We start from the raw sequence: 27,821 nt of genomic DNA on the forward strand, positions 1-27,821 counted from the left end.
ACGACAGAGCGGCGGTGCCGGTCTGTGTGGAATGTGTCCCATCAGTGCAGCTCACCAGGGGAGCTGTAGCGTATTAAACCGCTAGTAGTTTTGCCTGCAGAGCGGGCACTTCCATATTGTAAAATCTGACAAAGTTGGAGGGGAAGTCCATCCCGCTGCCACACATATGTCGTGAATGGAAATTCCGCTGGACCATGCCCACGAGGATGCCATGCCTCTAGTGGAGTGAGCCCTAATGCCCAACGGGCATGGCAGGTCTTTTGACGCGTATGCAGCAGCAATAGCGTCCACTATCCATCTAGATAGTGTCTGTTTCGAGGCGGCGAGACCTTTGGTGCGCCCTCGAACGAAACGAAAAGCTGCTCGGAGCGTCTGAAAGCAGCGAGCGCGCAGTATACAATCTCAGTGCTCTGACCGGGCAAAGGAGATTGGCGTCGCGTCGCTATCCGGTGCTGGCAGCGCCGATAGGGAAATAACCTGTGCTCTGAAAGGAGTACCGATCACCTTGGGAACATAGCCGTGTCTAGGCTTTAAAATGACCTTGGAGTCACTTGGTCCAAACTCAAGACACGCAGCGCTGACAGACAGCGCGTGAAGGTCTCCCACACGTTTGACTGATGACAGGGCAGTCAGAAAAACAGTTTTGAGTGAAAGGTATTTCAAATCCACGGATTGAAGTGGTTCGAAAGGGGGCTTTCATAGTTTCGAGAACTATAGAAAGATCCCAGATAGGAACCGATGGGGTGCGGGGGTTCATCCTTCTAGCTCCCTGAGGAAGCGGATGACCAGCTCGTTTTACCCCATGACTGGCCGTGCAGGGTTCAGCGAACGCCGCAACGGCCGCCACATACACTTTGAGCGTGGATGGGGATCTGCCCTTATCCAGCAGCTCTTGTAGAAATACTGAGCAGCGACGACACCCCACATGTCCGTGGGTCCAGGTCTCTGTCGGTGCACCATTTTGAGAACACAGACCATTTTGACGCATAGAGTCTTCTCGTGGAAGGGGCTCTAGCGTGTATGATGGTGTTTATTACTCCTTCTGGCAGAGCGACGGGTAGTCGTTGATCACCCACGCATGCAGCGCCCAGCTCTGGGTGGGGATGCCAGATTGTGCCGCGAGCTTGAGAGAGGAGATCTGCTCTCACTGGGATGGGCCACGCGCTGTCAGTGACAGCTGCGTAAGCTCCGGGAACCATGTCTGATTCTCCCAACGCGGGGCTATGAGGAGCACCGAGTGACACGCTTCCCTGATCCTCTGCATTACCTGTGGCAATAGCAAGACGGGAGGGAAGGCGTAAGCGGGCGTCTGGGCCAGTCCTGGGCCAGCGCGTCCTCGCTTCGAGAAAAATATTGGGCAGTGAGAGTTCTCTTTGGACGCAAAGAGGTCTATCTCTGCTCTGCCGAATAGGTGCCATAACGTCTGGACTGTTTGAGCGTGCAGGGACCATTCCCTGGGGAATATTGTCTCTGGACAGTCTGTCCGGGCCGTCGTTCAGGTGGCCTGGCACGCGCGTCGCCCTCAGCGAGCGCAGGTGGCACTGGGACCAACTCAGTATGCGTTTTGTCAGATGGAAGAGGTTCCTGGATCTGACACCGCCCTGACGGTTTAGGTAGGATACCACAGATCTGTTGTCCGAATGGACCAGGACGTGGTGACCCTGAATGACCGGGAGAAAGCGCGCAGCGCGTACTCGACCGCTATCATTTCCAGACAATTTATGTGAAGGAGCTTTTCCTGAACTGACCATAGGCCGAAAACCGGAGAGCCCTCGCGAGACCGCGCCCCAACCCGTGTTGGACGCTGCCTGTCGAGATGACTTTTCGGCGAGATACAGCTCCCATTGTCACTCCCCGCTGATACCATTCGGCCACTGTCCAGGGCTGCAGAGCTGATATGCAGGTCTGAGTCACCTTGATGGGCTGGCGGCCTGTGGCCCAAGCCCGGCGAGACGCTGGTGTTTAGCCAATGCTGAAGCGGGCGCATGTGCAGTAAACCCAGCTGAAGTACTGCTGCGGCTGAGGCCATGTAACCTAGCACTCTCTGGAATTTCTTCAGAGGCGTGAGGCTGTTCATCTGAAAAGATGCGGCTAGTCGCTGAACACGGCGTCGGCGCTGTGTAGATAAGCGAGCCGTCATTGCCACGGAGTCTAGTTCTATTCCCAGGAAGGAAATGGTCTGACTGGGCTGTAGTGAGCTCTTGGTCCAATTGACTGCAAGACCCAAACTGTTCAGATGGCTGAGGAGAACTGCTCTGTGAGACAGAAGCTCCATATGTGACTGAGCCATAATCAGCCAGTCGTCCAAATAGTTCAGAATTCGCAAACCCTGACTCCGCAGGGGTGCGAGCGCCGCATCCATGCACTTCGTGAAAGTACGGTGTGCTAAGGACAGGCCGAACGGAAGGACGGTGTATTGATAAACCTGGCCGTCGAGGCGAATCTCAAGAATGGCCTGTGACGGGATTTATCTGAATCTGAAAGTATGCATCTTTCAGATCGAGAGAAATAAACCAGTCCCCTGGCGCACATGCGCGAGGAGTTTCCTGATTGTAAGCATTTTGAACGGTCTTTTGCAAGCACCTTGTTCAAAACCCTGAGATCTAATATGGGTCTGAGGCCGCCGTCTTTCTTGGGAACAAGAAAATAACGGCTGTAAAGCCCCGACTCGCTCAGAGAGGGTGGCACTTTTTCTATGGCCCTTTTGCACAGAAGGCTTGCTATTTCTGAACGAAGCATGCACGCTGCTTCCGTGTTCACAGTGGTTTCGAGCCGCGCTCTGAAGCGAGGGGGCGGCGATCGAACTGTAGCAAATAGCCCTGTTGTATTGTGCTTAACACCCACTTGGATATCCCTGGAATAGCTTCCCACGCTTTGAAGCGTAACGCTAGAGGGTGAATGGCCAATTCGCTCTGATTGCCGCACACAGAGCGCTGAACAAAATGTGTGAGCGCGTTTAGTGTGTTCATGCATGATTGCTCGCAGACAGCATGAACAGGCTGTTTTGTGAGTGACTTCCCGATTGGAATGAATGGGGAAAGAGTCACATCTGTTACGTGATGCGCATGCATAGTCATGGGCACGGGGCTTACACACAGAGGAATGGTTGCTGGCCGTGTAACAGAGCGGGCAGAGAATGGGCGCGCGCACACATTTGTGGGCGCATTCATTGACTCTAGCGCTCGAGCGGTTCGTAACCACTTTATGTGAGCGTGCTCTGGTGGGGACACGAGACATGCAGTGCTTGTGTGCAGAAGTGAACACTGGATTGTGGGCACATTTTCTACACATAGGGCTGGTCGTGTGACAGAGCGGGCAGAGAATGGGCGCGCGCACGCATTTGTGGGCGCCTTCATTGACTCTGACGCTCGAGCGGTTCGTAACCGCTTTATGAGAGCGTGCTCTGATAGGGGCACGGGATGTGTTATGCTTGTGTGTAGGGGCGAACACTGGGTTGTGGGCACTTTTTCTACACATAAGACATGTTTGCTCTTTACAAGATTTATTTGGGTCGCCGTGAAAACGGCGTTTGAGTGCAGGCAAGCGGGCAGTGTCACCGGCTTGTTGGCTGCTAAATTCACCACTGTAGTAGCCTGAGAGAAGGGGACTGACAGGGGGTAAAGCTTTGACAGTGGTCCGGCCGCGGCGGACTGAGCCGTCGTTTGTTCAACACAGTTAGGAAGACTTCGGCTGCTCGGGTTTCAGCGTTACCTTAGATCGAGGCCCGCGGGGCGGCGGTCTGCGGCGGCTGTCTGAGCGCGATCGAGGGCGGCCGCCCTGTCGACGCTGAGAAGTCTGAGATTGTTGAACTGGGCGCTGTGAAGAGGCTCGTGCAGGAGGCTGATCACGTGAGCGGCCTGCAGAGGAGCTTAGCGCGACGCGGCAGGAAGAGGTTCATGGTTTGGGTGGCTTTCTGGACTTCTGAGAAGCGGTCAACAATGCCACTCACCGCGGAGCCGAAGAGACCGGTTGGAGAGAGCGGTGCGTTGAGGAACGTGGAGCGCTCTGCTTCTCCCATGTCGGCTAGTGTTAGCCATAAGTGTCTCTCGGTCACAGTCAGCGAGGCCATGCACTTCCCTAGAGCTTGGGCTGCAGCTTTGGTAGCCGAAGGGCGAGGTCTGTCGCGCCAGTAGATCAGTAACAGCCTCTGGGTGCCTGCCTTTCTCATCCCACTCGAAGAAGGTCTGCTTGTAGGATCTGTAAAACGGCCATTGAGTGCAGAGCAGATGCGGCTTGGCCGGGCGGCGGAATAGGCGCGCCAACATAGGCGGAAGTCGCTCTGCAGGCCTTAGACGGGAGCACAGGCTTGGAACGCCATCTCGCAGAGGGCGGACAAAGGTGTGCTGCTACCGAAGTCCTCGACCGGGGGATGGAGGAGTAGCCTCTCTCAGTGGTGCCGTCCACCGACGCGAGAGCGGTGGAGACGTGTGAACGGGTCCTGGCTGAAAAAGGAGCTGCTCCACGACTTTGCAAGCTCCGTATGTAATTCCGGCAGGAAGGGAGCGGCCCGGCCGCGGGTGTAGAGCGGCGATGGCTTTGAAGAAAGCAGCCGTCGAGTCTGTTGGGTGCCTGCTCAGGGGCGGTGACCACTCGAGCCCGAGGCGGTCGACGGCCTGTGTGAGGAGGCGTGTTAACTCCCTTCGACTCGGGCGCTGGTCCTGCTGGATTCCTGGGCTGAGGAGGAGGCTTGGGAGCCTGTCCACTCCTCGCTGTCCGAAGCCATGATGGAACAGCGGCCCTTATCCTCCGCTCGTCATCCGAGATGGCAGCAGTGCGGCCGCTCGGCGGCAACTGCGCGTCCCGGGGCGGGAGGGTGAAAGCGATGCTCGAGGGAGAGGTTCCGGCGAGGCAGTCGCTTCAACCACAGTTTCCGGCAGCCTTTGTGAGCGGCGCTTCTTCCTGCGCTGGCTGAGGGTAAGGCGGCGCGGCGGTTTCTGCTTTGATCGGCTTCGAGTCGAGCCCGCGAGGGTCGACATCGGTAGCTCCTCGCAGAAATCGCATCCGCCCTCAGTGAGGGCGAGCTCTGCGTGCCCCAGTCCCAGGCAGAGAGCGCAGATGATGTGGCGGTCTCCTGTGCTGAGAAGGGCGCGACATGAGGCGCAAGTGGAGCGAGGCATCTTGAAAAAGACGCTCGTACTCTTTTGTGAATAGTTCGTGAGAACTAGCTTGCTGAATAAAAGGATACGTCGTCGGATGGCGTAGCTCGCAGGATGGCGTAGCTCGCTAGCTAGCTCGCTCAAGGTCTGCAGCTGCCGCACTGCGTTGACAATGGATACAAAAATTAAGGATAATTTTTTGGCTTCAATATCTCAGAAAAGATGAATCTTTCCCGTAGCGTAAGCTAGCTTACGCAATACGAGAGAACCTCTCGTAAGAGAACCACGTGCTCTCTCACAAGACAACAAAACACCTGAATTTCATGAGCGAACACATCGCCAAGACAATGAGGCAATATATGCCTATGCCAACGGACAAACAAGACGAGAGAATGCGTAGCATGGCAAACAAAGCGATGCCACACATTCTCACACTAAACTAAACCTGAGTTAAACACCACGCGATGCACACAACAGGCGGCAAAAACAAGACAGGACACCTGTGCAAGAGTTTGGCCACACAAACACCTGACACCTCCGACCGACGTGACCGAACATCAGCACAACATGAAGACAGCTCGCGACCAGGGCGCACAACGCAATGCAAGCGCGCAGTGAGGCGCACCCGTGTTCGCGAGAGACAGACAAACCATTGATGTGAGTGCATGCTGCCAAGATGACATAAGTACGATGCACCCATGTCAATAACAGACAAACATGGAGCACGAGTGACCGGATGATCCCAACACAGACTGAAACCAAACCATATAGGAAGTCCTTTAGGAAGGTTCTTTACAGTTAACCTAAATATTTATATACAGTGGCTCCAAAAAAGTATTTAGACACTTAAGTCAATTAACATTTTCAGACTGTCATTGCATTATATATTCACCACTGAAGTGATCAGTCATAAATGTGGTGTACAGAGTGGTGCATGCGTGTTGAAGATCATTGTGGAAACACTCTTACAGCAAAGGTGCATTACAGTCTCGCTTATCATGAGCTGAGAAATAACTTTTTACTGATTACAAAGCAAACTCTAATACACAAGTTCCTTTTTTTGGACAGGTTTTCTGACTCATCTCCATTCTGTGACTCTTTGTCAGCAGATTTATTGTTTATGTTGTGTAGTTTTCCTGCTTTTTACGCTTTAAACTCTAATATTGTTATTACTGGAAAATTCAAATGTCTTAATTAAACATTACTTGAAATGTCAAGTTTTGGGCTTATTACACAACTAACTATGTTCCTTGAATTTATTAATCTTAAAAATCTAGTACAAACTCAAGGCTACTGTATGTGGAATACACTTAATCCCTTGCGATTTAACGATTTAATTGTGTTTCCTTCATCAAAGGGAACATATGAGATCATTTAAATAGTTATCATTAAGAATTCATAGATATTTCAACACTTTTGTTATATTATTTATGTTGTTTTGTTGCAAATAGTTGTTTCGTGTGATGTCACCATTAGGGTGATCTGTGTCTCCTTTGGTCAAGTTGGATCCTGTTTACACTATCACAGTTCTCCTTGTGCATGTGCAGCCAAAGTACATGTGTATATGCATTTCTGTGGAGAATTATTTGATAATTGACCTAGAATCATTTATAATCTTCTATATTTGAGCTGTGTTATTGTACGATCTAAAATTTAGTTAATTCAACTAAAATTGTTAAGTAGAAACAACATATAAATAGCAAATCTGAGTTAATTCTACTTGCATCTAGTTACCTTAACATAAATACTTAAGTTAATTCTATATGAACACCAAGTTAAGTGAACTTAATTACGCATATTTTCGATATGCCATTAGTCAATTCAATTGAGGGAACAAGTTTACTCAGTCAATTAAGTAAAGTCAACTTATTATGGTTTTCAGTGCAGTGAAATACTAAGTTCTAAATACTACATATTGAATAATGTAATGTATACTGTCTACTATTTAAGTTAAACATTTTACATTATGCAGTCATTTATTAACATGTTAACATGTGTACCAATACGCTGATAACTACCAAAAATTAGCTTATTAAAAAAATACGTCAACACAAGAAAAACACCTTTATGTGAGATTTGATATCATTGGATTATTCTTTGCTTTTGACGTCAAAACTACAACAACATTGTGCACATTGGCTAAGCCAGTAAGAACACCAGTAAAGGTGTTTACTTGCAACATGAAATCGGGGTAATGGGCACAAATCTACACATGCTGATCTGTATATGTTTAAACTGTTTATAACCTTACCCCAATAAAGGAAAGTCATGAAATACAGTAGCCATAGCCTGTGTGTTTTGCCGCGAGTGGAGAATAAGTTGATTGTAAGCGCTGTGTGAAGTTATTTGGGAATAATAAGAGAGAGTGTGCAATGATAGCCAGCCAATAGGAAGTCTTTGTGTCCCAGGCTCTTTTATTGGGCTCTTGGGTTGAACTTTGATCAAGACAACTAGTGGAGCTACATCAGACAAGCAAGTTTCACTCTATAAAATTTGTAAGTGACCAGTTAACACACAAGACCGGGCAAAGTGGTTACAGTTTCTCTGATACAAAAGCAGGTGATATTGTCAAGAAATTTGGACTTTCTTTATCTTTACCTTCTTTCTATCCTCTTGTCTCCATTAATATAACCATACTGTTTATTGCGAGATGCCTAATTGCTTAATACATCATGCTGCTTTTATGAAATAATTGTACATCAGTGTTAGACCATGATTTAGGATGCTGATTGTTTTTCATCTCTCAGATAAAGAAGAGCTGTTCCAGAATGTGTTGACCCAGGTGGCGGAGCAGTTCTCCAGGTATTGTCACAGTCTCTGCTTCTGCATTTCGTCCTCAATTGCTCAGCTTATTCAAAATGACCTTCTTTTGATTGAATCCTTTTCTATGTGCTGCATTTCAAGGATGAATGATTTCTTTGTGTATTTCCCTCCATCTGCATTGGTCTGCCTCCCTGCTGTCCACAAGGGCATTTAAAATCAATGAACTGAAGACTGAAGTGACAAATCGCTTGGCCATGCTGGAGAAGAGAGTGGAGTGTGAGTTTGAAACTGTTTCATTGAATATCTTTTGTCGTTTATTGCTAATGGAGAGGGTGCATGCTCAAATCAAGGGGTTCCAATGTTGCTGTTTAAATCTGCAGAAAGTGAATCATTAATTTTCGTGGGCATTCAACAAAAGCAGGGCATACGTGAAGTGCACCCAATGTAGAATGCTATTTCTATGAAGGTAGGCATTGAGATACAAGGAAGTAGAGATGTTTTTGTTTGATTTATGTAACTGGCTCATTTTGTTTATGTAAGAAGCCTTCAGTACCACAGCTGATAACTTACATTGACAGTGACAGGTATTTATTGTGCACTATATCTTTTATGATTTATCGGAACTGCAAATGTTCATGTAGTTTACATGCTGTAGATCACAGTCTATACATTAGACCTGCAACAAGTGACTGTTCTTAGTTGTCATCATTTGAGTCTGTTTATTGTTGTGCACCTTGAGCCTGGTGTTATTTTATAGAGACAGCTTTTTTACACATGTACTCTTGTTAATGGAGATTTTCAACAGGGTTCACTAGGCAGATATATGAAGGAATATGACGATGACAACAGCATCACAAAATATTTTGTTGAATGTCACAAAATCATGTCCAGATTGCATTTCACCAACAAATTGATGAATGAAATTATCTATCTATCTATCTATCTATCTATCTATCTATCTATCTATCTATCTATCTATCTATCTATCTATCTATCTATCTATCTATCTATCTATCTATCTATCTATCTATCTGTCTATCTGTCTGTCTGTCTGTCTGTCTGTCTCTCTATCTATCTATATGTCTGTCTGTCTAATTATCTAAATAAATAAATAATGTTTTCATAAAGAATTAGAAAAAAATTGAAAAAAGACTATGGCATCAGATTTGACTTAATCATGCCCAGGATATGAAATTAAAATTATCTATAATTAAATATAGTATTAAAAAAATATAATGTTTTATATCAGGAATGGAATTACTATTAGTGAAAATGCTCATTTTGATATCAGCATTTAGGTTTGGTCTAGTCAAAACTTTAATTCTTGATATAAAAAATGACCTCATTAGTCATGACAGTACCCAGACTTGATATTAAAAAATGTCATTTCAATTGGTAAAACGAAAATTATTCATATCTGTATTTTTATTATCACTTGCCAAAAACGTTACGATGATTTGAGATTCACTCTTGTTCAAAATACAGTTAAATGTATCTATAACAAATGTTGTTCAAGTTGGAATTCCAAATGCACATATCAGCTATGCACTTCTTCAGGTATAAATGTTTGATAAAAAGTAATTACACTCTTACTATGTCCATTCCTGACATAGACAATTTAATTGCAACTCATTAATGAGATACTCTGCCTTTTAATTCAAAAAGCACTCTCACTGTCTGGCATTTATTGAACAAACAGGTATAGTCCAGCCCACAACTCATGCCATTGGTTGAGCCTGTGGTGCTAGTGCCACAGTGTTTACACTTTTGGTGGCAATCAGCCTACAAATGGCTTACGGTATTGTTGTCTGCATATTAGGCCTGGATTGGAGAAAATGTAATGTTGAAAACTTTGGTAACATTGAAAAAAAAAGGGGGGGAAAAAACTGTCCAAACAGATAGAATAAACAAAGATCAATGCATCATCTTTGTTTATATCTATGCTCAATAGTTGCTTCAGAACTCCATCTCAGGATACATTGAATTCAGCATGACTATGTGTTCATAGAAATTCATAAACAACTGTGACATATTCAGTTACCAAGGTGATGGAAGTTGGCCCCTTCATTGGTGTGGACAGTAAATCAACCTTCTATTATTTTAGATTATTTATTACTGTGGACTGTCGATAAACAGAGTTGTAGCAGTGACAACTCGAACTAAATTACACATTATAGTCAGAAATGTACCAGGGCTTGAGGTAAATATACCTCTCAAAGTGGGGGCCCATGTAGCTCAGCGAGTATTGCTGCTGACTACCACCCCTGCAGTCGCGAGATTGAATTCAGGGTGTGATGACCAGCCCAGTCAAGTCTCCTAAGTAACCGAATTGGCCCGGTTGCTAGGGAGGGTAGAGTCACATGGGGTAACCTCCTTGTGGTCGCCATAATGTGGTTCTCACTCTCGGTGGGGCACGTGGTGAGATGTGCGTGGAAGCCACGGAGAATGCCATGGGCCTCCACACATGCTATGTCTCCGCGGTAATGCGCTAAACAAGCCACGTGATAAAATACGCGGATTGACAGTCCCAGACGTGGAGGCAACTGAGATTCGTCCTCCGCCACCCAGATTGAGTAACTACGCCACCACGAGGACTTAGAGCGCATCAGGAATTGGGCATGCCAAATTAGGGAGAAATAATATATATTATATATATATATATATATGGGGCCAAAAGTAAAGCCCCAGATGTTCAAAATGCAATAGGTTCAAATAGGTTCAAAATGCAATAGGCAAAACATGCCCCTATAGGGATTTCCTCTGTATTTATTTATTTATTGTAAATAATCTGGACATTGTAATCTACTTTAAACTACATTGTAATTTTTATGTATTTTCAAAAATGTCAGTTTCTTGAAGTTTTCATGATCAAATAGATCAGTTTTGTTGGGTTGCCACTTGATGTCCAATGTGAAATCTGGATCCTGAAACAAAACCACTTTGTTAAACTGTGTTAAGAACCTATGTGATAGATTTTACAGAATAAAGCTGTTGCTATAATCTTAACAGGGGCCAAACAATTATTTATTGCTCAGATTGGCAATAGACAAATTCATTTAAAGATTTTCACATAAATGAATACCATGTTGTGTTTTTATATGGTTTGGCAAAAAAAAAAAAAAAAAGCACTTGTAAGGACAAAATTGCCCCTTAAAACCTTAAAAAGTTCATTTCTGACACTGCTTCAAAGAGTTGACATCAGCGGTCATAAAATGGTGGTTAATAAAAAATACCTGTACAATCTGGACGTTGTAATCTACTTAAATTACACTGGTGAACTGTTTGTACTCCAGACCAGGAGCATGATTTTGGACAATAGATGGAAACATGCCAGACAGCAGCAGGTGTCAAATACCCCTTTTCTGCATTGGCTCAGCTGTAATTTCCTGTATGTGTTTGTAGGGAAAAGTGTACAGGAAAACCCTGTGGGTATGCAACCCATGAACATGACCAACAGCTCAATTTTATATTATCTTTGCATTTGGCTCTCTTTAATTTTGTAAAACCATTTAATTTGTTTCCTTTATGTGTCATACACCTTATTCATGCATTTCTTTTGCATCATGTCCCTTCAGTGGAGGGTATGAAGGTGGTGGAGATAGAGAAATGTCGTAGTGATATTAAGAAGCTGCGAGAGGATATGGCCTCAAGGAACAACAGGTCAGTCACCTTATTGCCTTTTTTAAGATTTAGATTAAATGGAAATATCAATACAGTTTTTAAGTGTCTTTTCTGCGGCACTAGCATCAATGAACTTAATTGCAAAAATAGTGATTGTTTTTTAACAAGTTTCCCAAACACTCCCGTTGTGTACCATAGGTCAGATAAGTAGATAGTCCCACCCCAAATTCATGCCATTGGCTGAACTAATGTTTTAATTGAGACTCAGGGTAACTCTGTTTACAGTTTTCAGGGAAATTAACCTATGAATTTCTTACTTATAGTTGTCTATCGACATTTAGCTGTGATAAAAGAAAGTATTGTAATGTCAAAAATTACACACTTCACCTTTCAAGTCAACATGTAATGCTGTTTCCAACCCGATTTACTACCAGAATCTGGTATATTTCAGCGAAATAGGATATTCTATGATGAAAAAATACAGGTGGTTAGGTGGCAAATACTGAATAATGTGCACTGACAAATCTTTTACTGGGATCGGGAAATGTAAATAGGGTCAAATTATATTGGTATTAAGTATGCCAAATTCATCAGCCTGTAAAGGGCTGGCTCCTGGCATCTATTCTCAAGTGGGCTGGTGGATATGTGTGTATCCACTTGATTTAATTGTCAAGATTATAAGGCCCAATATAACTATATTTGACACTTTTTCACCCATATTAAAAAATATATTGAAATAAATAAACTGCTAAACATTGTATATAATCATAAGATGTAAGTGGGCCCTGGCAAATTTACACTTTCAGAGTAATTAGAATTACAGCTTTAAAGCAAATTACAAAGACAAATCAGAGTCCCCATGAATGCAGGGATGGAGTGGAGAGAAATAATATCAAGGAGGAAAAGAAGGATGGAGTGAAAGGAAATATATTAAATTGAGAGATCAAGATTAAGAACCTAAAATTTGACACAGATGGGAACTGCTTAAAGAAATATTAATATAATATTAAATGATGAAAATTCACAGAAATGTTTGACAGAAATGTAATGAGCCATGATCCTGCCCCACAAAGGCAAAATAGGTATATGAATGAAACAGGTCTCTTATGATCTGTCCGGTTACATAGGAGTTTGTTCCGTTTGCTGAAATTCAGAGTAACATTGTGAGAAAATGCAGTAACAACAAAATCAACATCAAAATAATTCAAGCCATTTTTCTCAGTTTCAATGTTAGTTAATGAGTATGACCTTTGTAGGGTAGTAAAGGGTATTGATATTTTTACCAGTGAAACTGTATGTGTAAAGCCATTTAGGGAATACAGGAATTTGGATGGATGGATGGAAAGGAATGCCATGTAAGCACCAAAAGTTATTTTCATGGCAAACAGAGTAGTTTAAAGCTCAATGACAAACAAAAAACAAAAAACTATCACTGCACTGTAAAAGTGTGTTAAAGCTTTATTAAAGATTTTTACGAACAAAACTTTGAAACCAACTAAAGGTCAATCAGATATTTGGCAATGTTAGAGTGATAACAAAAAAAAAAGATTTTTCACTAATTTTTTTTGCGGGTGGATTAAAAAAAAAAAAAAAGATACCGGATTAGGACAGAATCTTAGGGGACCGGAACTAAAACATTTGCGGAGACCACTACGCTACCTGTGGGCTTGCGGGTGGGAGCGGGAAAAAACGTGAAAGTTGCAGGCAAAATATGACATATTGTTTGCGGGAGTGGGACAAAATCTATCTTGAGATAAATGAAAAATCCATCCCGCGCAGACCTCTACTTTATAATTCAGGTCCAATATTTCACGAACACCCGCAGCGTGATTTTGGGGAGCTGATGTGGAGAGAGAGAGAGTCAGGGATATATTTGATAAGAGGGAGCTTGTGATACATTAACAGCAGCCACATGGTCACAGCACACTGAGACAGCACCAGGCTTCTTTATGGACATTAATGTTAGATAATTTTGTCATTCAATGTATTTAATTTATTTTCTTGATCTGAAATCCCCGTCTCGATGCGGCTCAGCTGAGGGAAGAAAGACATGACACAGAGACCCAATGCTATCAGAACCTTCTTCAACGTTTATTGTTCAGCACTTCGTTATATGGCCCAGAAAAACCACATTCCACTGGACCCCCACCAGTGATATAGTTCTTTACCTTATATGGGGGTGACATACATGTTGAGCGACGTGAAACGTGAGAGTAGAGACAGGAAACACATTCCTATAGAAACAACCTATTCTTGCAAGGGGCAGCTTTGATTTGTGATGACACAGCAAGCTACATCACCCAGAGAAGTTGTTGAGAAGCCTTCATTATTTCACAATTAAAAACATATGCATTGCACAAAAATATCTCTTATTGCCATACTCGCTCGCAGGATGTCTTAAACTCCCTAGTTTGCAGCAGCAGCTTCTTGAGTGAGTCATAGCTTTCGGCCAATGACAAAAATAGAAAAACACTACAGTTTCCTGTGCTGTTTTGTGATTGGTTGGGCAGTCTACAGCCCACCCTTAAGGTTTGTAACAAACAATGCACAAATTGGAAAAAGAAATAATAATAATAATAATGTAAAACCATGTTTCCAAAATGTTTTATTGGGTGGCAAGACTCACGTTTTGGTGGGTTCAGCCCACCCCTGCCCATGGGTACATCTGGCCCGAGCCTATATCTATATGTGACTAATCATTGCACCAACTGCACTGTTTGCTATTAATGAGAGGAGAATTAAGAGGCCGCCCGGGTGTTCTGTTAGTCAGTTCTTGTTAAAATACACCAACAGATAAGGTCTTGTCTATTCTCGTTTGAGTCTTAATGAGCTCGGCCTCTCTTTGAGAGAGTATCTTGAGAATGGTACTTAAAAATGGAAAACACATCATGTTCTGTTCTTAAGCAACTGAGCTCTAGCTCTGCTCACTACTAAAGTGTGCTTTTTTTTTACTTTTGCCGTAGTTTCCTAGATGACAGCAAGAAGTTAACTCCTCGCAGAGATGTGCCTTCATACCCAAAGGTAAAAAGGGAAATGTGTACAACAAGCGTATAACCTTTTTTTTTATATATATATATACTCATTGTGTGCTCTAATAGTTTAATACAGGACAGCACAGAACTCTTTGTATAATAATGTTTAGTGTAGATCCTATAGGAAACCACGTTGTGTTGGTTTAAGGATACATTAGTGAAGGTTTTAAGAGATCGGTCACCAAAAATGGAATATTTTGTCATTATTTACTCACCCTCATGCTGTTCCAAAGCCATGTGCTGTTGTTTTTGCTCATGGAACACAATAGGAATCTTCACGCAGCTCTTTTCCATATAGCAGCAGCCGTTCATAGTGCTAATATCTATCAAGCTCCAAAAAAAAAAAAAAAGAACAATAAAACCACAAGATATGTAATATCTTGCTTTTTCCAAGTCTTCTTAAGTCAGCTCATTATTTTTAGAATTGTACTTTTTTGTGAACTGTTATATTAAGGGTAAGATTAGTAGGGTACAACTGGGCTAAACTGGGATCACTGCTGTAGCCTATTCATGAGACAAAAATTTTACTTTCTATAGGTCATGGTTTATTTTTCAATTATTATTATTATTTATATATTTACAATTGTATTTGTGATCTAATTTGTATTGGTATTTTTCCACCTGTTGTCATACAGTGATTTTTAAGTCACTGCAAAAGGGGCCGGTGGAATTTAGAGAGGGTATAATGCTTGGATTTGGTATGATTATTAATTTTTTATTTTTTTTGACCACATCCATATTTTGAATATATTTTCATTTTGTTTGAAGTGTGATTTGAATTTAGATATTTTTTTTAATGTTTCAATAAATGAATTTAAGACCAGTAGAAGTGAAGTGCATGCTGTTACAATCACAATTAAAATAAGCCATGATTTGTGTGTCAGTACATTCTCTATAATTTAACAGAGCGAGATTCACATTTTCCATGTGTATAAAAGGAGTGTGTCACTGTCATAGAAATATGCCTGATATTCATCAAGGATGTAATTAATGCACAATAGAACGTAATTTTCAATTCTTCTAATTCATCGCACACAGTCTATTTATACTACCAACTTCTTTTGAATGTGCTGTCTTTGTTTATAGCACTGGTGCTTGAGGTAATTAATTATATAATAAAACAGATGGTGAAATGACTGGAAAAGAACCTTAGAATTAAATTGCACTTGATCCACCCCATTTCACCAAACCCACTTACGCCTAGACTTAGCACATGATTACACGAAAATACCAAAACTTCATGGCCATGCCCACTGACTTTGCACTTATGACCAATGGGATAGAGCTACACTTAGCACTAGTGCTCTTACAATAGAGACCATTGTTTTTCTTAAGTGGATAGATTTGTTATGAAAGTGTTCAAAGTGGGCTCACATTGACTGATCTCATCACAGTGAAGATTCATTTTGCACCCTTTTCTGAAGTGGTTATTTTGAGCATAAAGCATTATCTTAATTTGTTACTCCAAAAAAAGCATCTTGCCATCTCAAAAGTTTTGTATAAGTTGACTAATGTAGCCCTATAACTGTTGTCCCTATATTTACACAATATCAATAAACTCAAGTGTGGGGTAAAAGGCTTCCTTGCCACCTTCATTTATATAATGCATTTGAATCAAAACAACCTTCAATTATTATTTCTTTTCACACAAATCATTTTGCTGTTTCAATATACCAAAAATATAAATAAATTTTTTTTTAATATCGATACACTATGTGACCAGAAAAAAAAAAACATTTTCCTTAAGGTGTGCCTTTAGCCCCGTTGTACCCTACTCTCTATCCAGACCTTTCACATGTACTGTAGAAGCATGACCACTTTACATATGCTTTAATGCATATTCCTCATAGTTGTGTGGATGAAATGTTTGCAATGGCCACAGCCAGGCGTTGGTTACCGGGGCTTAACTGGGAGCTCTGTTGCCTGCAGTACATGCTCTCACAGCAAACCATAGATGCCCTCAGAAAACCCGCCTTCGACGTCTGGCTGTGGGAATCCAGTGAGGTAAGAGTCTAACATTACACTGTTCTATCTTTCTCCTCTTCTCTCTTCCCTGTTTTCTCTTTTCTGCATCTGCTGCTTGTGTGTTTGTGTTTGTGCATGGGGCTTATGTAGTACCACCTCTCCCAGGCGACAGTAGAAGCTTTGAGGCAGCCAATCTTCGATGTGTGGCAATGGGAACCTAATGAGGTGAGGATTGGCCGGATTCAAGATGTTCTGTAGACCAGTGGTTCTCAAATGGTTTTGCTACTGAGCATTAAATGGTGACTGAATACTGTAGTTGTCACAAACCATGTTTATCCTAATAGCCAATGAACCCACATATGATGTACCTGTAGTTTGATTAATTTGATTTTATTTTATTCACATTTTCATTTTGTTCATTGTTTCCGAGGCACGTCACTGTACATGTTGGCATCTACCTAATTTTGCTAACTTGAATTTGCAACATATGGATGTCAACAAAAACTACAGGAAGCATTTTCTCATCACTTTTATAGTTGAATAGCCTATTTATAAATTTTTTCATCTTAACCATGCATAATAATGAAGTTAGTTGCAATTTCTTATTTGCATTTTCCTGCTGTCAGTGACCCAATCAGAACAGACCTACAGCCCATTTTAGGTCATGACCAACCAGTTGAGAACGACTGCTGTAGAATAGTTGTGCAAGTTGTGCGATACTCTCAGAAAAAAGAACCATTAAAGGTACAAAGCCGTCACTGTGGTAAGTGGCCATAGGGAGAACCAGGACTTTTCCCAGTGGGCCACCGGGTTATGCAGAACGGGCCACAAAATGCCGCTGCGATCTACCAATGGGGCCAGCGATAAGGACACCGATAACTGTTTCATTATGTTCTTTCCATGATGTTGATGCATTTTGAGGAGTATATAACTTGTGTTCTCTTACGAGAGGTTCTCTCGTATTGCGTAAGCTAGCTTACGCTATGGGAAAGATTAATCTTTTCTGAGATATTGAAGCCAAAAAATTATCCTTAATTTTGTATCATTTGTCAACGCAGTGCAGCAAGTGCAGACCTTGAGCGGGCTAGCTAGCGAGCTCATTGGTTGCTCTGCAGCAACTGCTGCAGCCTATAGACGAACTTGGGCGAACTCGCGTCCAATGAGAGGCGTCACGCGCTACTGCATCAAAGCCCGCCAAAATGGGCGTGGCTAGAGTGCATATAAGTGTAGTTCAGTAGGCTGGAACCCTGATTTTCATCTCTTCAGCGAAGCTCTTCGCATCTCTGAACTGGAAGCCGCGTCGCCGTTCGAGGGGCATCTAGCAAGCTTGGACAGCGCTCGAAGAAGCCGGCCGTCTTCGCCACCTTCAGCCATCCTGCGAGCTACGCCATCCGGTGACGTATCCTTTTTTAGAGCAAGCTAAGTTCCTCAGCGAACTTCACAAAAGAGTATCGAGCGTCTTTTTAAAGATGCCTCGCACTTCCTGCGGCTCATGCCGCGCTCCTCTCAGCACCGGAGACCGCCACCTCATCTGCGCTCTCTGCCTGGGACGGGAACATGCAGAGCTCGCCCTCGCTGACGGCGGATGCGACCTCTGCGAGGAGCTTCCGATGTCGACCCTGCGGGCTCAACTCGAAGCATGCAAAACCGAAGCCGCCGCGCCGCCTTTCGTTTCGCCGTGCAATAAGAAGCGCCGCTCCCAAAGGCTGCCGGAACCGGTGTTAGAAGCGACTGCCTCGCCGGAGCCTCTCCCTCGAGTCTCGCTTTCACCCTCCCCGCCCCCCCAGGACGCGCAGTTGCTGCCATCTGGGATGACGAGGCGGAGGATAAGGGTTGCTGTTCCATCATGGCTTCGGACAGCGAGGAGTGGTCAGGCTCCCAAGCCTCCTCCTCGGCCCAGGAATCCAGAGGATTCGGTAGCAGCACACCTTTGCCCGCCCTCCGCGAGATGGCGGTCTAAACCGGTGCTCCCGTCTAGGTCTGCAGAACTACTTCTGCCTGTGTTGGCCGCGCCTATGCCGCCGCCGGCCAAGCCGCATCTGCTCTGCATTCCATGGCCGTCTTACAGATCCTCCAAGCGGACCTCCTTCGAGAATGGGATGAGAAAGACAGACACCCAGAGGCTGTTTCAGATCTAAGGACAACGCACCGCTCTCTCCGTCCGGTCTCTTCGGTTCCGCGGTGAGTGGCATTGTTGACCGTTTCACGGAAGTCCAGAAAGCTACCCAAGCCATGAATCTCTTCCTGCCTCGTCGCGCTCAGACAGCCGCCGCAGACCGCCGCCCCCCCCCTGCGGGCCTCGGCCTAAGATTGCGTTGAAACCTGAGCAACCGAAGTCCTCCTAGCTTTGTTGAGAAAACGACGGCTCAGTCCCGCCGCAGCCGGACAGCCGTCAAAGCTTCGCCCTCTGTCAGTCCCCTTCTCTCAGGCTACTGCAGTGGTGGATTCAGCAGCCAACAAGCCGGTGATACTGCCCGCTTGCCTGCACTCAAACGCCGTTTTCACGGCGACCCAAAGAAATCTTGTAAAGAGCAAACATGCCTTATGTGTAGAAAATGTGCCCACAATCCAGTGTTCACCCCTACACACAAGCATTACACTTCCGTGTTCCTATCAGAGCCCACTCACATAAAGCGGACACAGCCCGCTCGAGTGTTAGAGTCAATAAACGCGCCCACGAATCCGTGCGCGTGCCCCTTCTCTGGCCGCTCTGTCACATGACCAGCCTTGTGTAGAAAATGTGCCCACAATCCAGTGTTCACCTCTACACACAAGCATTACACTTCCCGTGTCCTGATCAGAGCCCACTCACATAAAGCGGACACAGCCCGCTCGAGTGTTAGAGTCAATAAACGCGCTCACGAATACGTCGCGGCGCCCATTCTCTGCCCGCTCTGTCACACGGCCAGCAAACACTTCTCTGTATGTAAGTCCCGTACCCGTGACTATGCTCGCGCATCACTTAACAGATGTGACTCTTTCCCCATTCACCTCAATCGGGAAGTCACTCACAGAACAGCCTGTCCCTGCTGTCTGCGAGCAGTCATGCATAAGCACAGTAAGCGCGCTCACACATTCTGTTCAGCGCGCTGTGTGCGTCAATCAGGGCGATTTGGCCATTCACCCTCTAGCGTTACGCTTCAAAGCGTGGGAAGCTATCCCAGGATATCCAAATGGGTGTTAAGCACAATAAAACAGGGCTATTTGCTACAGTTCGATCGCCGCCCTCCCCGCTTCAGAGCGCAGCTCGAAACTATTGTGAACACGGAAGCAGCCTGCATGCTTGAACGACGGCCCAGACAGACTGTCCAGAGACAATATTCCCCCAGGGGAATGGTCCCTGCACACTCAAACAGTCCAGAAGTTATGGCGCATATTCGGCAGAGCAGAGATAGACCTCTTTGCGTCAGAAGAGAACTCTCACTGCCCAATATTTTTCTCGAAAAGCGAGAACGCGCTGGCCCCCAACCGCCCGCTTTACGCCTTCCCTCCCGTCTCGCTATTGCCACAGGTAATGCAGAGGATCAGGGAAACGCGTCACTCGGTGCTCCTCATAGCCCCGCGTTGGGAGAATCAGACATGGTTCCCGGAGCTTATGCAGCTGTCACTGACAGCGCCGTGGCCCATCCCAGTGAGAGCAGATCTCCTCTCTCAAGCTCGCGGCACGATCTGGCATCCCCACCCAGAGCGCTGGGCGCTGCACGCGTGGGTGATCAACGACTACCCGTCGCTCTGCCAGAAGGGGTAATAAACACCATCATACACGCTAGAGCCCCTTCCACGAGAAGACTCTATGCGTCAAAATGGTCTGTGTTTTCAAAATGGTGCACCGACAGAGACCTGGACCCACGGACATGTGGGGTGTCGTCGCTGCTCGTGTTTTTACAAAGAGCTGCTGGATAAGGGCAGATCCCCATCCACGCTCAAAGTGTATGTGGCGGCTGTCGCGGCATTCGCTGAACCCCTGCACGGCCAGTCACTGGGAAAAACGAGCTGGTCATCCGCTTCCTCAGGGGAGCTAGAAGGATGAACCCCCGCGCCCCATCGGTTCCTATCTGGGATCTTTCTATAGTTCTCGAAACTATGAAAGCCCCCTTTCGAACCGCTTCAATCCGTGGATTTGAAATACCTTTCACTCAAAACTGTTTTTCTGACTGCCCTGTCATCAGTCAAACGTGTGGGAGACCTTCACGCGCTGTCTGTCAGCGCTGCGTGTCTTGAGTTTGGACCAAGTGACTCCAAGGTCATTTTAAAGCCTAGACACGGCTATGTTCCCAAGGTGATCGGTACTCCTTTCAGAGCACAGGTCATTTCCCTATCGGCGCTGCCAGCATCCGATAGCGAACGCGACGCCAATCTTATTTGCCCAGTCAGAGCACTGAGATTGTATACTGCGCACTCCGCCTCTTTCAGACGCTCTGAGCAGCTTTTCGTTTCGTTCGGAGGGCGCACCAAAGGTCTCACCGCCTCGAAACAGACACTGTCTAGATGGATAGTGGACGCTATTGCTGCCACAAGAAATGCCACTCTCCACTAGAGGGCTCACTCCACTAGAGGCATGTCCTCATCGTGAGCATGGTCCAGCGGGATTTCCATTCACGACATATGTGTGGCAGCGGGCTGGGCTTCCCCCTCCACCTTTGTCAGATTTTACAATCTGGAAGTGCCCGCCCTGCAGGCAAAACTACTAGCGGTTTAATACGCTACAGCTCCCCTGGTGAGCTGCACTGATGGGACTCATTCCACACAGACCGGCACCGCCGCTCTGTCGTTCCCTTCCCACAATGTGCTTATGTATTACATACACACTGGCCCGCACTCTTGCCGGCCAAATATTATTTCCCCACTCACAAGGGCTCCCCCGGGTCCCCCCACCCCCGGGGCTCATGCAGTGGATGCTTGGCGCGCACAGCGTTGACAATGGGTTCCCGTAGCGTAAGCTAGCTTACGCAATACGAGAGAACCTCTCGTAAGAGAACGAATCGGTTACCTAACGTAACCTCGGTTCTCTTTAGACGAGGAACGAGTATTGCGTAGCCGGCCGTGCTTCAGCGCCACGGCGACTTTCAGCTTCATTCAATGAAAACCAGGGTTCCAGCCTCACGAACTACGCTTATATGCACTCTAGCCACACCCATTTTGGCGGGCTTTGATGCAGTAGCGCGCGGACGCCTCTCATTGGATCGCGAGTTCAGTTCGTCTATAGGCTGCAGCAGTTGCCGCAGAGCAACCAATGAGCTCGCTAGCTAGCCCGCTCAAGGTCTGCAGTTGCTGCACTGCGTTGACAAATGATACAAAATTAAGGATAATTTTTTGGCTTCAATATCTCAGAAAAGATTAATCTTTCCCGTAGTGGAAGCTAGCTTACGCAATACTCGTTCCCTCGTCTAGAGAGAACCGAGGTTACGTTAGGTAACCGATTCGTTTTTTAGGCGAGTGAGATGAGTAAAGAGTGCTGTTGGGTATTTAAAGCACATGTATTTTGCTGCAAGAACGGGCTCCTGAATCATTTTCTCTTTTTGTAATGCCTGCTTAATGCCTGGATAATATAGCACAAGGTGTTTGCCAATTGATTAGCGCCACCAACGTGCTGGATTGAGCCGCTGCAACAACTCCAGAAAAATGCTAAAAAGCTCTCATCTCATTGGTCAGTCAGTTCTCATCACAGTACAAAGGAAAAAATGGGACCACTCTCCATCAAAAAAACTTTGTATTATCAGCTGAACTATTTTCCGGACCTGATGTGAATAGCGTCATGGGAATCCATTGTTCCCATTAAAAAGCTTGTCGGAACAATCGCACCGAAAAAAACTGACTTGGTGTGAACAGGCCTTAATACAGCAAAGAGGAATGCATATTTTATAAACTGAACACCCCAAACCTAAACCTAACCATCAGTGGAGTAAAAATGTTATGTTAGAGGGAAAAATGCAACCTCTGATTCGCACTTATCATATTGAACGTGATTACTTCCTGGTTTCAAAACATATCTGAACCCAGGTGTTCCATGCCGTGACGCAATAATGTGGCAGATCCTAGGGTACTGGAACTCTCTGAAACAACATGCCGACTTCCCATGTGATCATGTTGCCTGGGGTAGTACCTTTAAGGAGACAAAAAGATCTTGTTCCTTTTTAACTAGAGGGACAAAAATGGTCCCCTTAAGAGAACCATTCCAGTGACGACCATGGAGTCGTCTGAGAGTGTGATGTATCTAAAAGGCTGCTTAAGATACCAAATATGCCAAATGTTCTTTGCAAATATGCATTTATATTTATACAAGATTATCATAAGTCATCTATTTCAAGAAGACGTATGAGAGACACTTGATGAGCATGCAGCAACTGTTGTTCTTATCAAAATATGTTATTATCATTGTTTTGTACTTAAAGATGCTGAGTTGTCTGGAGCACATGTACCATGACCTGGGGCTGGTAAAGGACTTTAATATAAACCCCATCACACTGAAAAGGTGGCTGGTAAGAAAACTATAGCTATTTAAAGAAATATTCCGGGTTCAGTACAAGTTAAGCTCAGTCGACAGAATTTGTGGCATAATGTTGATTACCAGGTTACAGTGAGGAATTTACATTGGAAGTGAATTGGGCCAATTTTTGAAGGGTTTAAAGGCAGAAATGTGAAGCTTATAATTTTATGAAAGCGCCTACATTAATTACTCTGTTAAAACTCATGTATTATTTGAGCTGTAAGTTTGTTTAAATATTTTTTACAGTCGTTTTAGGGTTTTAGGATTTATTGACATTTCATCGTCATGGTAACAAAGTTGTAAAATTGGCTTTAACTTCACTCAGGAAAGTGATTTTTATCACACTAAAATCATGTTTACATGCATATCCTTTATGTCTTGTGGTTATACTTTTGAAACAGTGTATATTTTAACATTCAAAAATTGGCCCCATTCACTTCTTTGTAAGTGACTCACTGGAACCCAGATGTTTACTTTCTAATGGAAAGTCAAAAATAATTTTTAATTATGCCACAAATGCTGTCGATTGAGCTTAACTTGTATTTAACCTAGAATATTCCTTTAAAATAATATAACAACAATAATAGAACAATTCTGATAGATAAGGCTTGGTATCTTACTTAACTGTAAGTTTATGGGATATCCTATTGCTTGGAAAATTATAGGACACCTCTTTTCAAAAAGCTGCATGATATGAGTGGTCGTTCATGTCCATAATAAAACAGTGTTGAATTAGTTAATTTAATAAATAGGTTTAGGTGTTTTAAAAAACAAGCAATAGTAATGGTGATAGCAAGCGCTACTATTTATGCAAAACATGTAGATATTGCTTTGCCTCTCTGTCCCCCTTACAGCTCTGCATCCATGACAATTACAGGAACAATCCTTTTCATAATTTCCGCCACTGCTTCTGCGTCACACAAATGATGTACAGCATGATCTACCTCTGTAACCTACAGGTAAATACATTTTTAACATAATATTCTGTCATGATATGAGGAAAACACTTGTTGTGGCACTTCTTACTCCAGTGAATATTTTGCTGGGTAGGATTTCAAAGTACATTTCTGCATATCTTAAAATCTTAGCTTCGAAATAGTTGTTGAACATTTCAACCACTACTGCCAAGGAAAAAAGGAACAGCTTATTGGAACACACATTGGCCTTTTGTGACAACTTGCCCCAATAGCGGCTCCCACTATATAGAGTTTTACACAATATACAGTACACTACAAGTTATCACAAGCTGCCATTAAACTGTTTATGCAAGGCTTTCCAGCTAAATTCAAACAGAAAAGCAATTATGAAACACAAACAATTCATGAAGCAGCAAATGTGAACGGTAACAGAAATGTCACACATTTTTTGCTTTATATCCACCTGTTTCTTTTCCAGAGGAAAGTTCGAGTCGCAGAGGTAGATTAAAGTTGAGTGGGAGGTGAATGAAAGAAAGAGATTGAGGGATCACAAAGGGAAATTGAATGATAAATGAGTGATGCATGGGGGTGTAAAAGCAATTTCGCTCGCAGCCTCTCACCCTCCTCTATGTGCTGCGGTTGCCATGGATCTGTATTAGAGTTCATTGAATTAATTATCCCAGTTATTAGAGGCCAAATCAATTACTCCAATTTACCAGTGTAGGAGAGCTGGAATACACTTGCTAACCCTGCCTCACCATCATTGTTAACACACTCAAACACACATATTTATAGAAAGGTTTAGTTTGCTGTGATTACATGTTTTTCAGGAGAAGTTCACACAAGTAGATATTCTTATTTTGATGACTGCAGCTGTGTGTCACGATCTGGATCATCCTGGGTACAACAATACGTAAGAGCCTCTATAGTTTATTAACACATCATTTACATTGCTATACGCACATTTACCACCAATCTCTTTTAAACCGGGTTGGGCAAAATTTCAGAACGTAAAAATTGCAACGTAGTCTCATAGAGGCTGCATCGTAAAACATCAGGCAGCTGACTTGGCTGCCTAATCAGTTAAGGGCTTAATAACCATCAGTGTTTTTGAATGAATGGAACTGTTAAAGGTGCCCTCAGTAAGTTTTTGTTCATGTTGTCTTGAACTTTCACTGACACCTAGAGGCATGGATGCAGCATCATTCAAACTGCAAATGCAATAGTTTTAGGTAAAGATGCTCTTGTAGAAATTCACTATTCACTATGTAGTATTTGGCTGGTCATGTGATTCGAACATGGCATTCTGCATGAGGGGAGAATGAAACAGGTTTTATAAGGTTACTGATATGACTGGAGTCTTCATCTCATGTGAGTCATCATGATTATATACATGTGTCAAAATTGTAATTCGTTTCTTTAGGAGTATTTTTTTTAATGAGTAAAAATGACTGAGTGCACCTTTAAGGAAACTAGTCACAGAACAGTTTGAAAAGCACCTTATTTTCATTCTACCTCCATATACAGCCTGCTAAGGCAGAATTTTTCAGTTTTCGGACACAGCCAGCATGAACGTTACTATAACTACAGAACATTTTAGCAACAATCTTACTTTTATGTGCCGCATTCTACGCTTCGCTGCAGTTTCCTGGTGAAATGAACACTAGAGGCGCTACAACAACTGTATGTTTTATTCAATTTCACTCAAATCATGAGTACAACTGCTGAATCACTTTTATTCTAACAAATAATAATAAAAAAAAAAACGCTACATTTTAAGGGTTTCATTACATACCCATCTACATTCACACACTAATTTCAATGTGATTAGCTTCCGCGGTAGCTCACCTGATAAAGTGTTCTGGTGCGTTCAGACCAGAGGCATCGAAAGCATCAAATAGACCGGAAGTCAATTAATTTTCTATGGCAGCCAGCATCTCTCGACGGCGAGAAGCGGCGCTGCGAATCTTGGGCGGTGTGGCCCTCAGAGGAATGTTCAAGTGCAGGCAACATTATGGTAATGAGCTTTGATGCGGTTCGGCTGCAAACTATTGGAGTATAGAAGTGCTCCGCCCTAGCGAAGTCTAGAGAACACAACCGTGTAAACTTTGGTTCCCACCAAACATTAGTTCCAAAGACAAACTGGAGGAGAAACTGATTATTGCTGTGGCGGGTTTTCCCGTAATATATGATCTGTCCCTGTTTGCTTACAGGGATATACATTTTTATTTTTATTTTTAAACAATGCGTGGACAAAGGTGTCTGAAATTGTTGGTGTGCCAGGTGAGTTGATGAAGTGGATATTATGGTTTATATAATATTATATTAAAAGATTTCATGAGGATATTCGCTACTTGTGATATGTCGGCAAAAAAGATGTCTGTCAGTTTTGCGGCCCCTTTAAATATAGTTCACAAAACCAAGCATACCGAATGAACGTTGCCGCCTATTTCAACTACATAAGAGTATCCACGAATCTTTCATAGCGTTGTTGGCAGGGAAGCTTGTTGGCTTTTGGCACCCCATGCTGGACATTTTACAGGGAAACTGCACCCAAACGTGTCATAACTAATTATATTTTGAAAAAATATTGCCACGGTCATGTAATCTTCATGTGACCAGGCTGGAAACTTGTCTCTCTCTCAATTCATGAGTTGGAATTTGAATTGGACACAGCCCACAGGGTGTTACATTGAAATTTGATTTGGAATAACAGAAAATTGAATTTACCGAATTGCTATGTAAAGACATTAAACATAGTCACACAGAGAAACATTATAGATAACTTCTATGATGTTCTGATTCAGTTTTTCATCTTGTAAGTCAGCTTGCTTGATGTTGTTTGTCTCCATTTGAAAGATTTTGGGGTAAATTAGTGATAATGTGCTCTTCCATTGTAATCCATAAAATGAAAGTTAATTTATTAAATATAATTTTTTGTATTATTATAGTAAAATAATGTATATTTAATCATCAAAAAAATATATATATATAGTTTTTTTATTATATATTTATATTCAGTATACTGATTTAAGGTACCATTTTAAAAAGGCTTATTGAAATGAGCTAATGTTTCTGGAAATACCCCATATGTTGTGTTTATTATAACATGTTTGTGGGTTATTCGTTCTGAAAAAATAAAACTATGATTACTGAATGATTATTGAAAATTAGACTTCAAGCAGTTATTTTATTTATTTATTTTTTATTCCATTTTAATTTTACTTAAATTAGAATTCAATTCAAATTGCAATTGAATATGTATTTAGAAGGCATTTTTAGTTTAATTCTAAATGGTTAAAATGGTGCACAACCCTACTTTTCAGTCTCCTCCCTATTTTGCAGGTATCAGATTAATGCACGCACAGAGCTGGCTGTGAGGTACAATGACATCTCTCCACTGGAGAACCACCACTGCGCTGTGGCCTTCCAAATATTCTCTCAGCCAGACTGCAACATCTTTGCCAACTTTGATCCTGAAGCCTTTAAACAGATTCGTCAGGTATGCCTTGTGGCATTTAAACTGAACAGTGTGCACATATGTATTTGTAAATTGAATTAAAATTCTTTATTTATTTTCTCTGACAGAGAACTATTACTCTGATCCTGGCCACAGACATGGCTCGACATGGAGAGATTTTGGACTCCTTCAAGCAGAAAGTGGATAACTTTGACTTCACTAATGAGGAGCATGTTACTTGTGTGAGCTTTCCTACCAGTGTAAAAAATGACATACATGTATATAAATAATAGTTTTTTGATTATTCATTCAATTTTTCCCATATGGGAGAGTTCACCCAAAAATGAAAATTCTCTCATCATTTACTCACCCTCTTGTCATCCCAGATGTGTATGACTTTCTTTCTTCTGCAGAACAACAAAAGATTTATAGAAGAATATCTCAGCTCTGGAGGTCCTCACAATGCAAGTGAATGATGGC

The 27,821-nt window shown here is 43.3% G+C and overlaps 1 protein-coding gene across 1 annotated transcript in view; it reads left to right on the forward strand.

The window, feature by feature from the left end:
- The window catches only part of pde9aa (phosphodiesterase 9aa), a 42,553-nt gene that overhangs the window by 13,046 nt on the left and 1,686 nt on the right, over positions 1–27,821 (forward strand). The window contains exons 5-14 of the mRNA XM_052148441.1: positions 7,844–7,898; positions 8,065–8,135; positions 11,435–11,519; positions 14,444–14,501; positions 16,442–16,516; positions 22,870–22,956; positions 23,819–23,923; positions 24,712–24,794; positions 27,227–27,383; positions 27,470–27,583. Coding sequence (XP_052004401.1) covers positions 7,844–7,898; positions 8,065–8,135; positions 11,435–11,519; positions 14,444–14,501; positions 16,442–16,516; positions 22,870–22,956; positions 23,819–23,923; positions 24,712–24,794; positions 27,227–27,383; positions 27,470–27,583 — 890 coding nt within the window. The remainder of the gene's footprint in view (positions 1–7,843; positions 7,899–8,064; positions 8,136–11,434; positions 11,520–14,443; positions 14,502–16,441; positions 16,517–22,869; positions 22,957–23,818; positions 23,924–24,711; positions 24,795–27,226; positions 27,384–27,469; positions 27,584–27,821) is intronic.

This window comes from Xyrauchen texanus, chromosome 18 (assembly GCF_025860055.1).
Source record: "Xyrauchen texanus isolate HMW12.3.18 chromosome 18, RBS_HiC_50CHRs, whole genome shotgun sequence".
NCBI lineage: Eukaryota > Metazoa > Chordata > Actinopteri > Cypriniformes > Catostomidae > Xyrauchen > Xyrauchen texanus.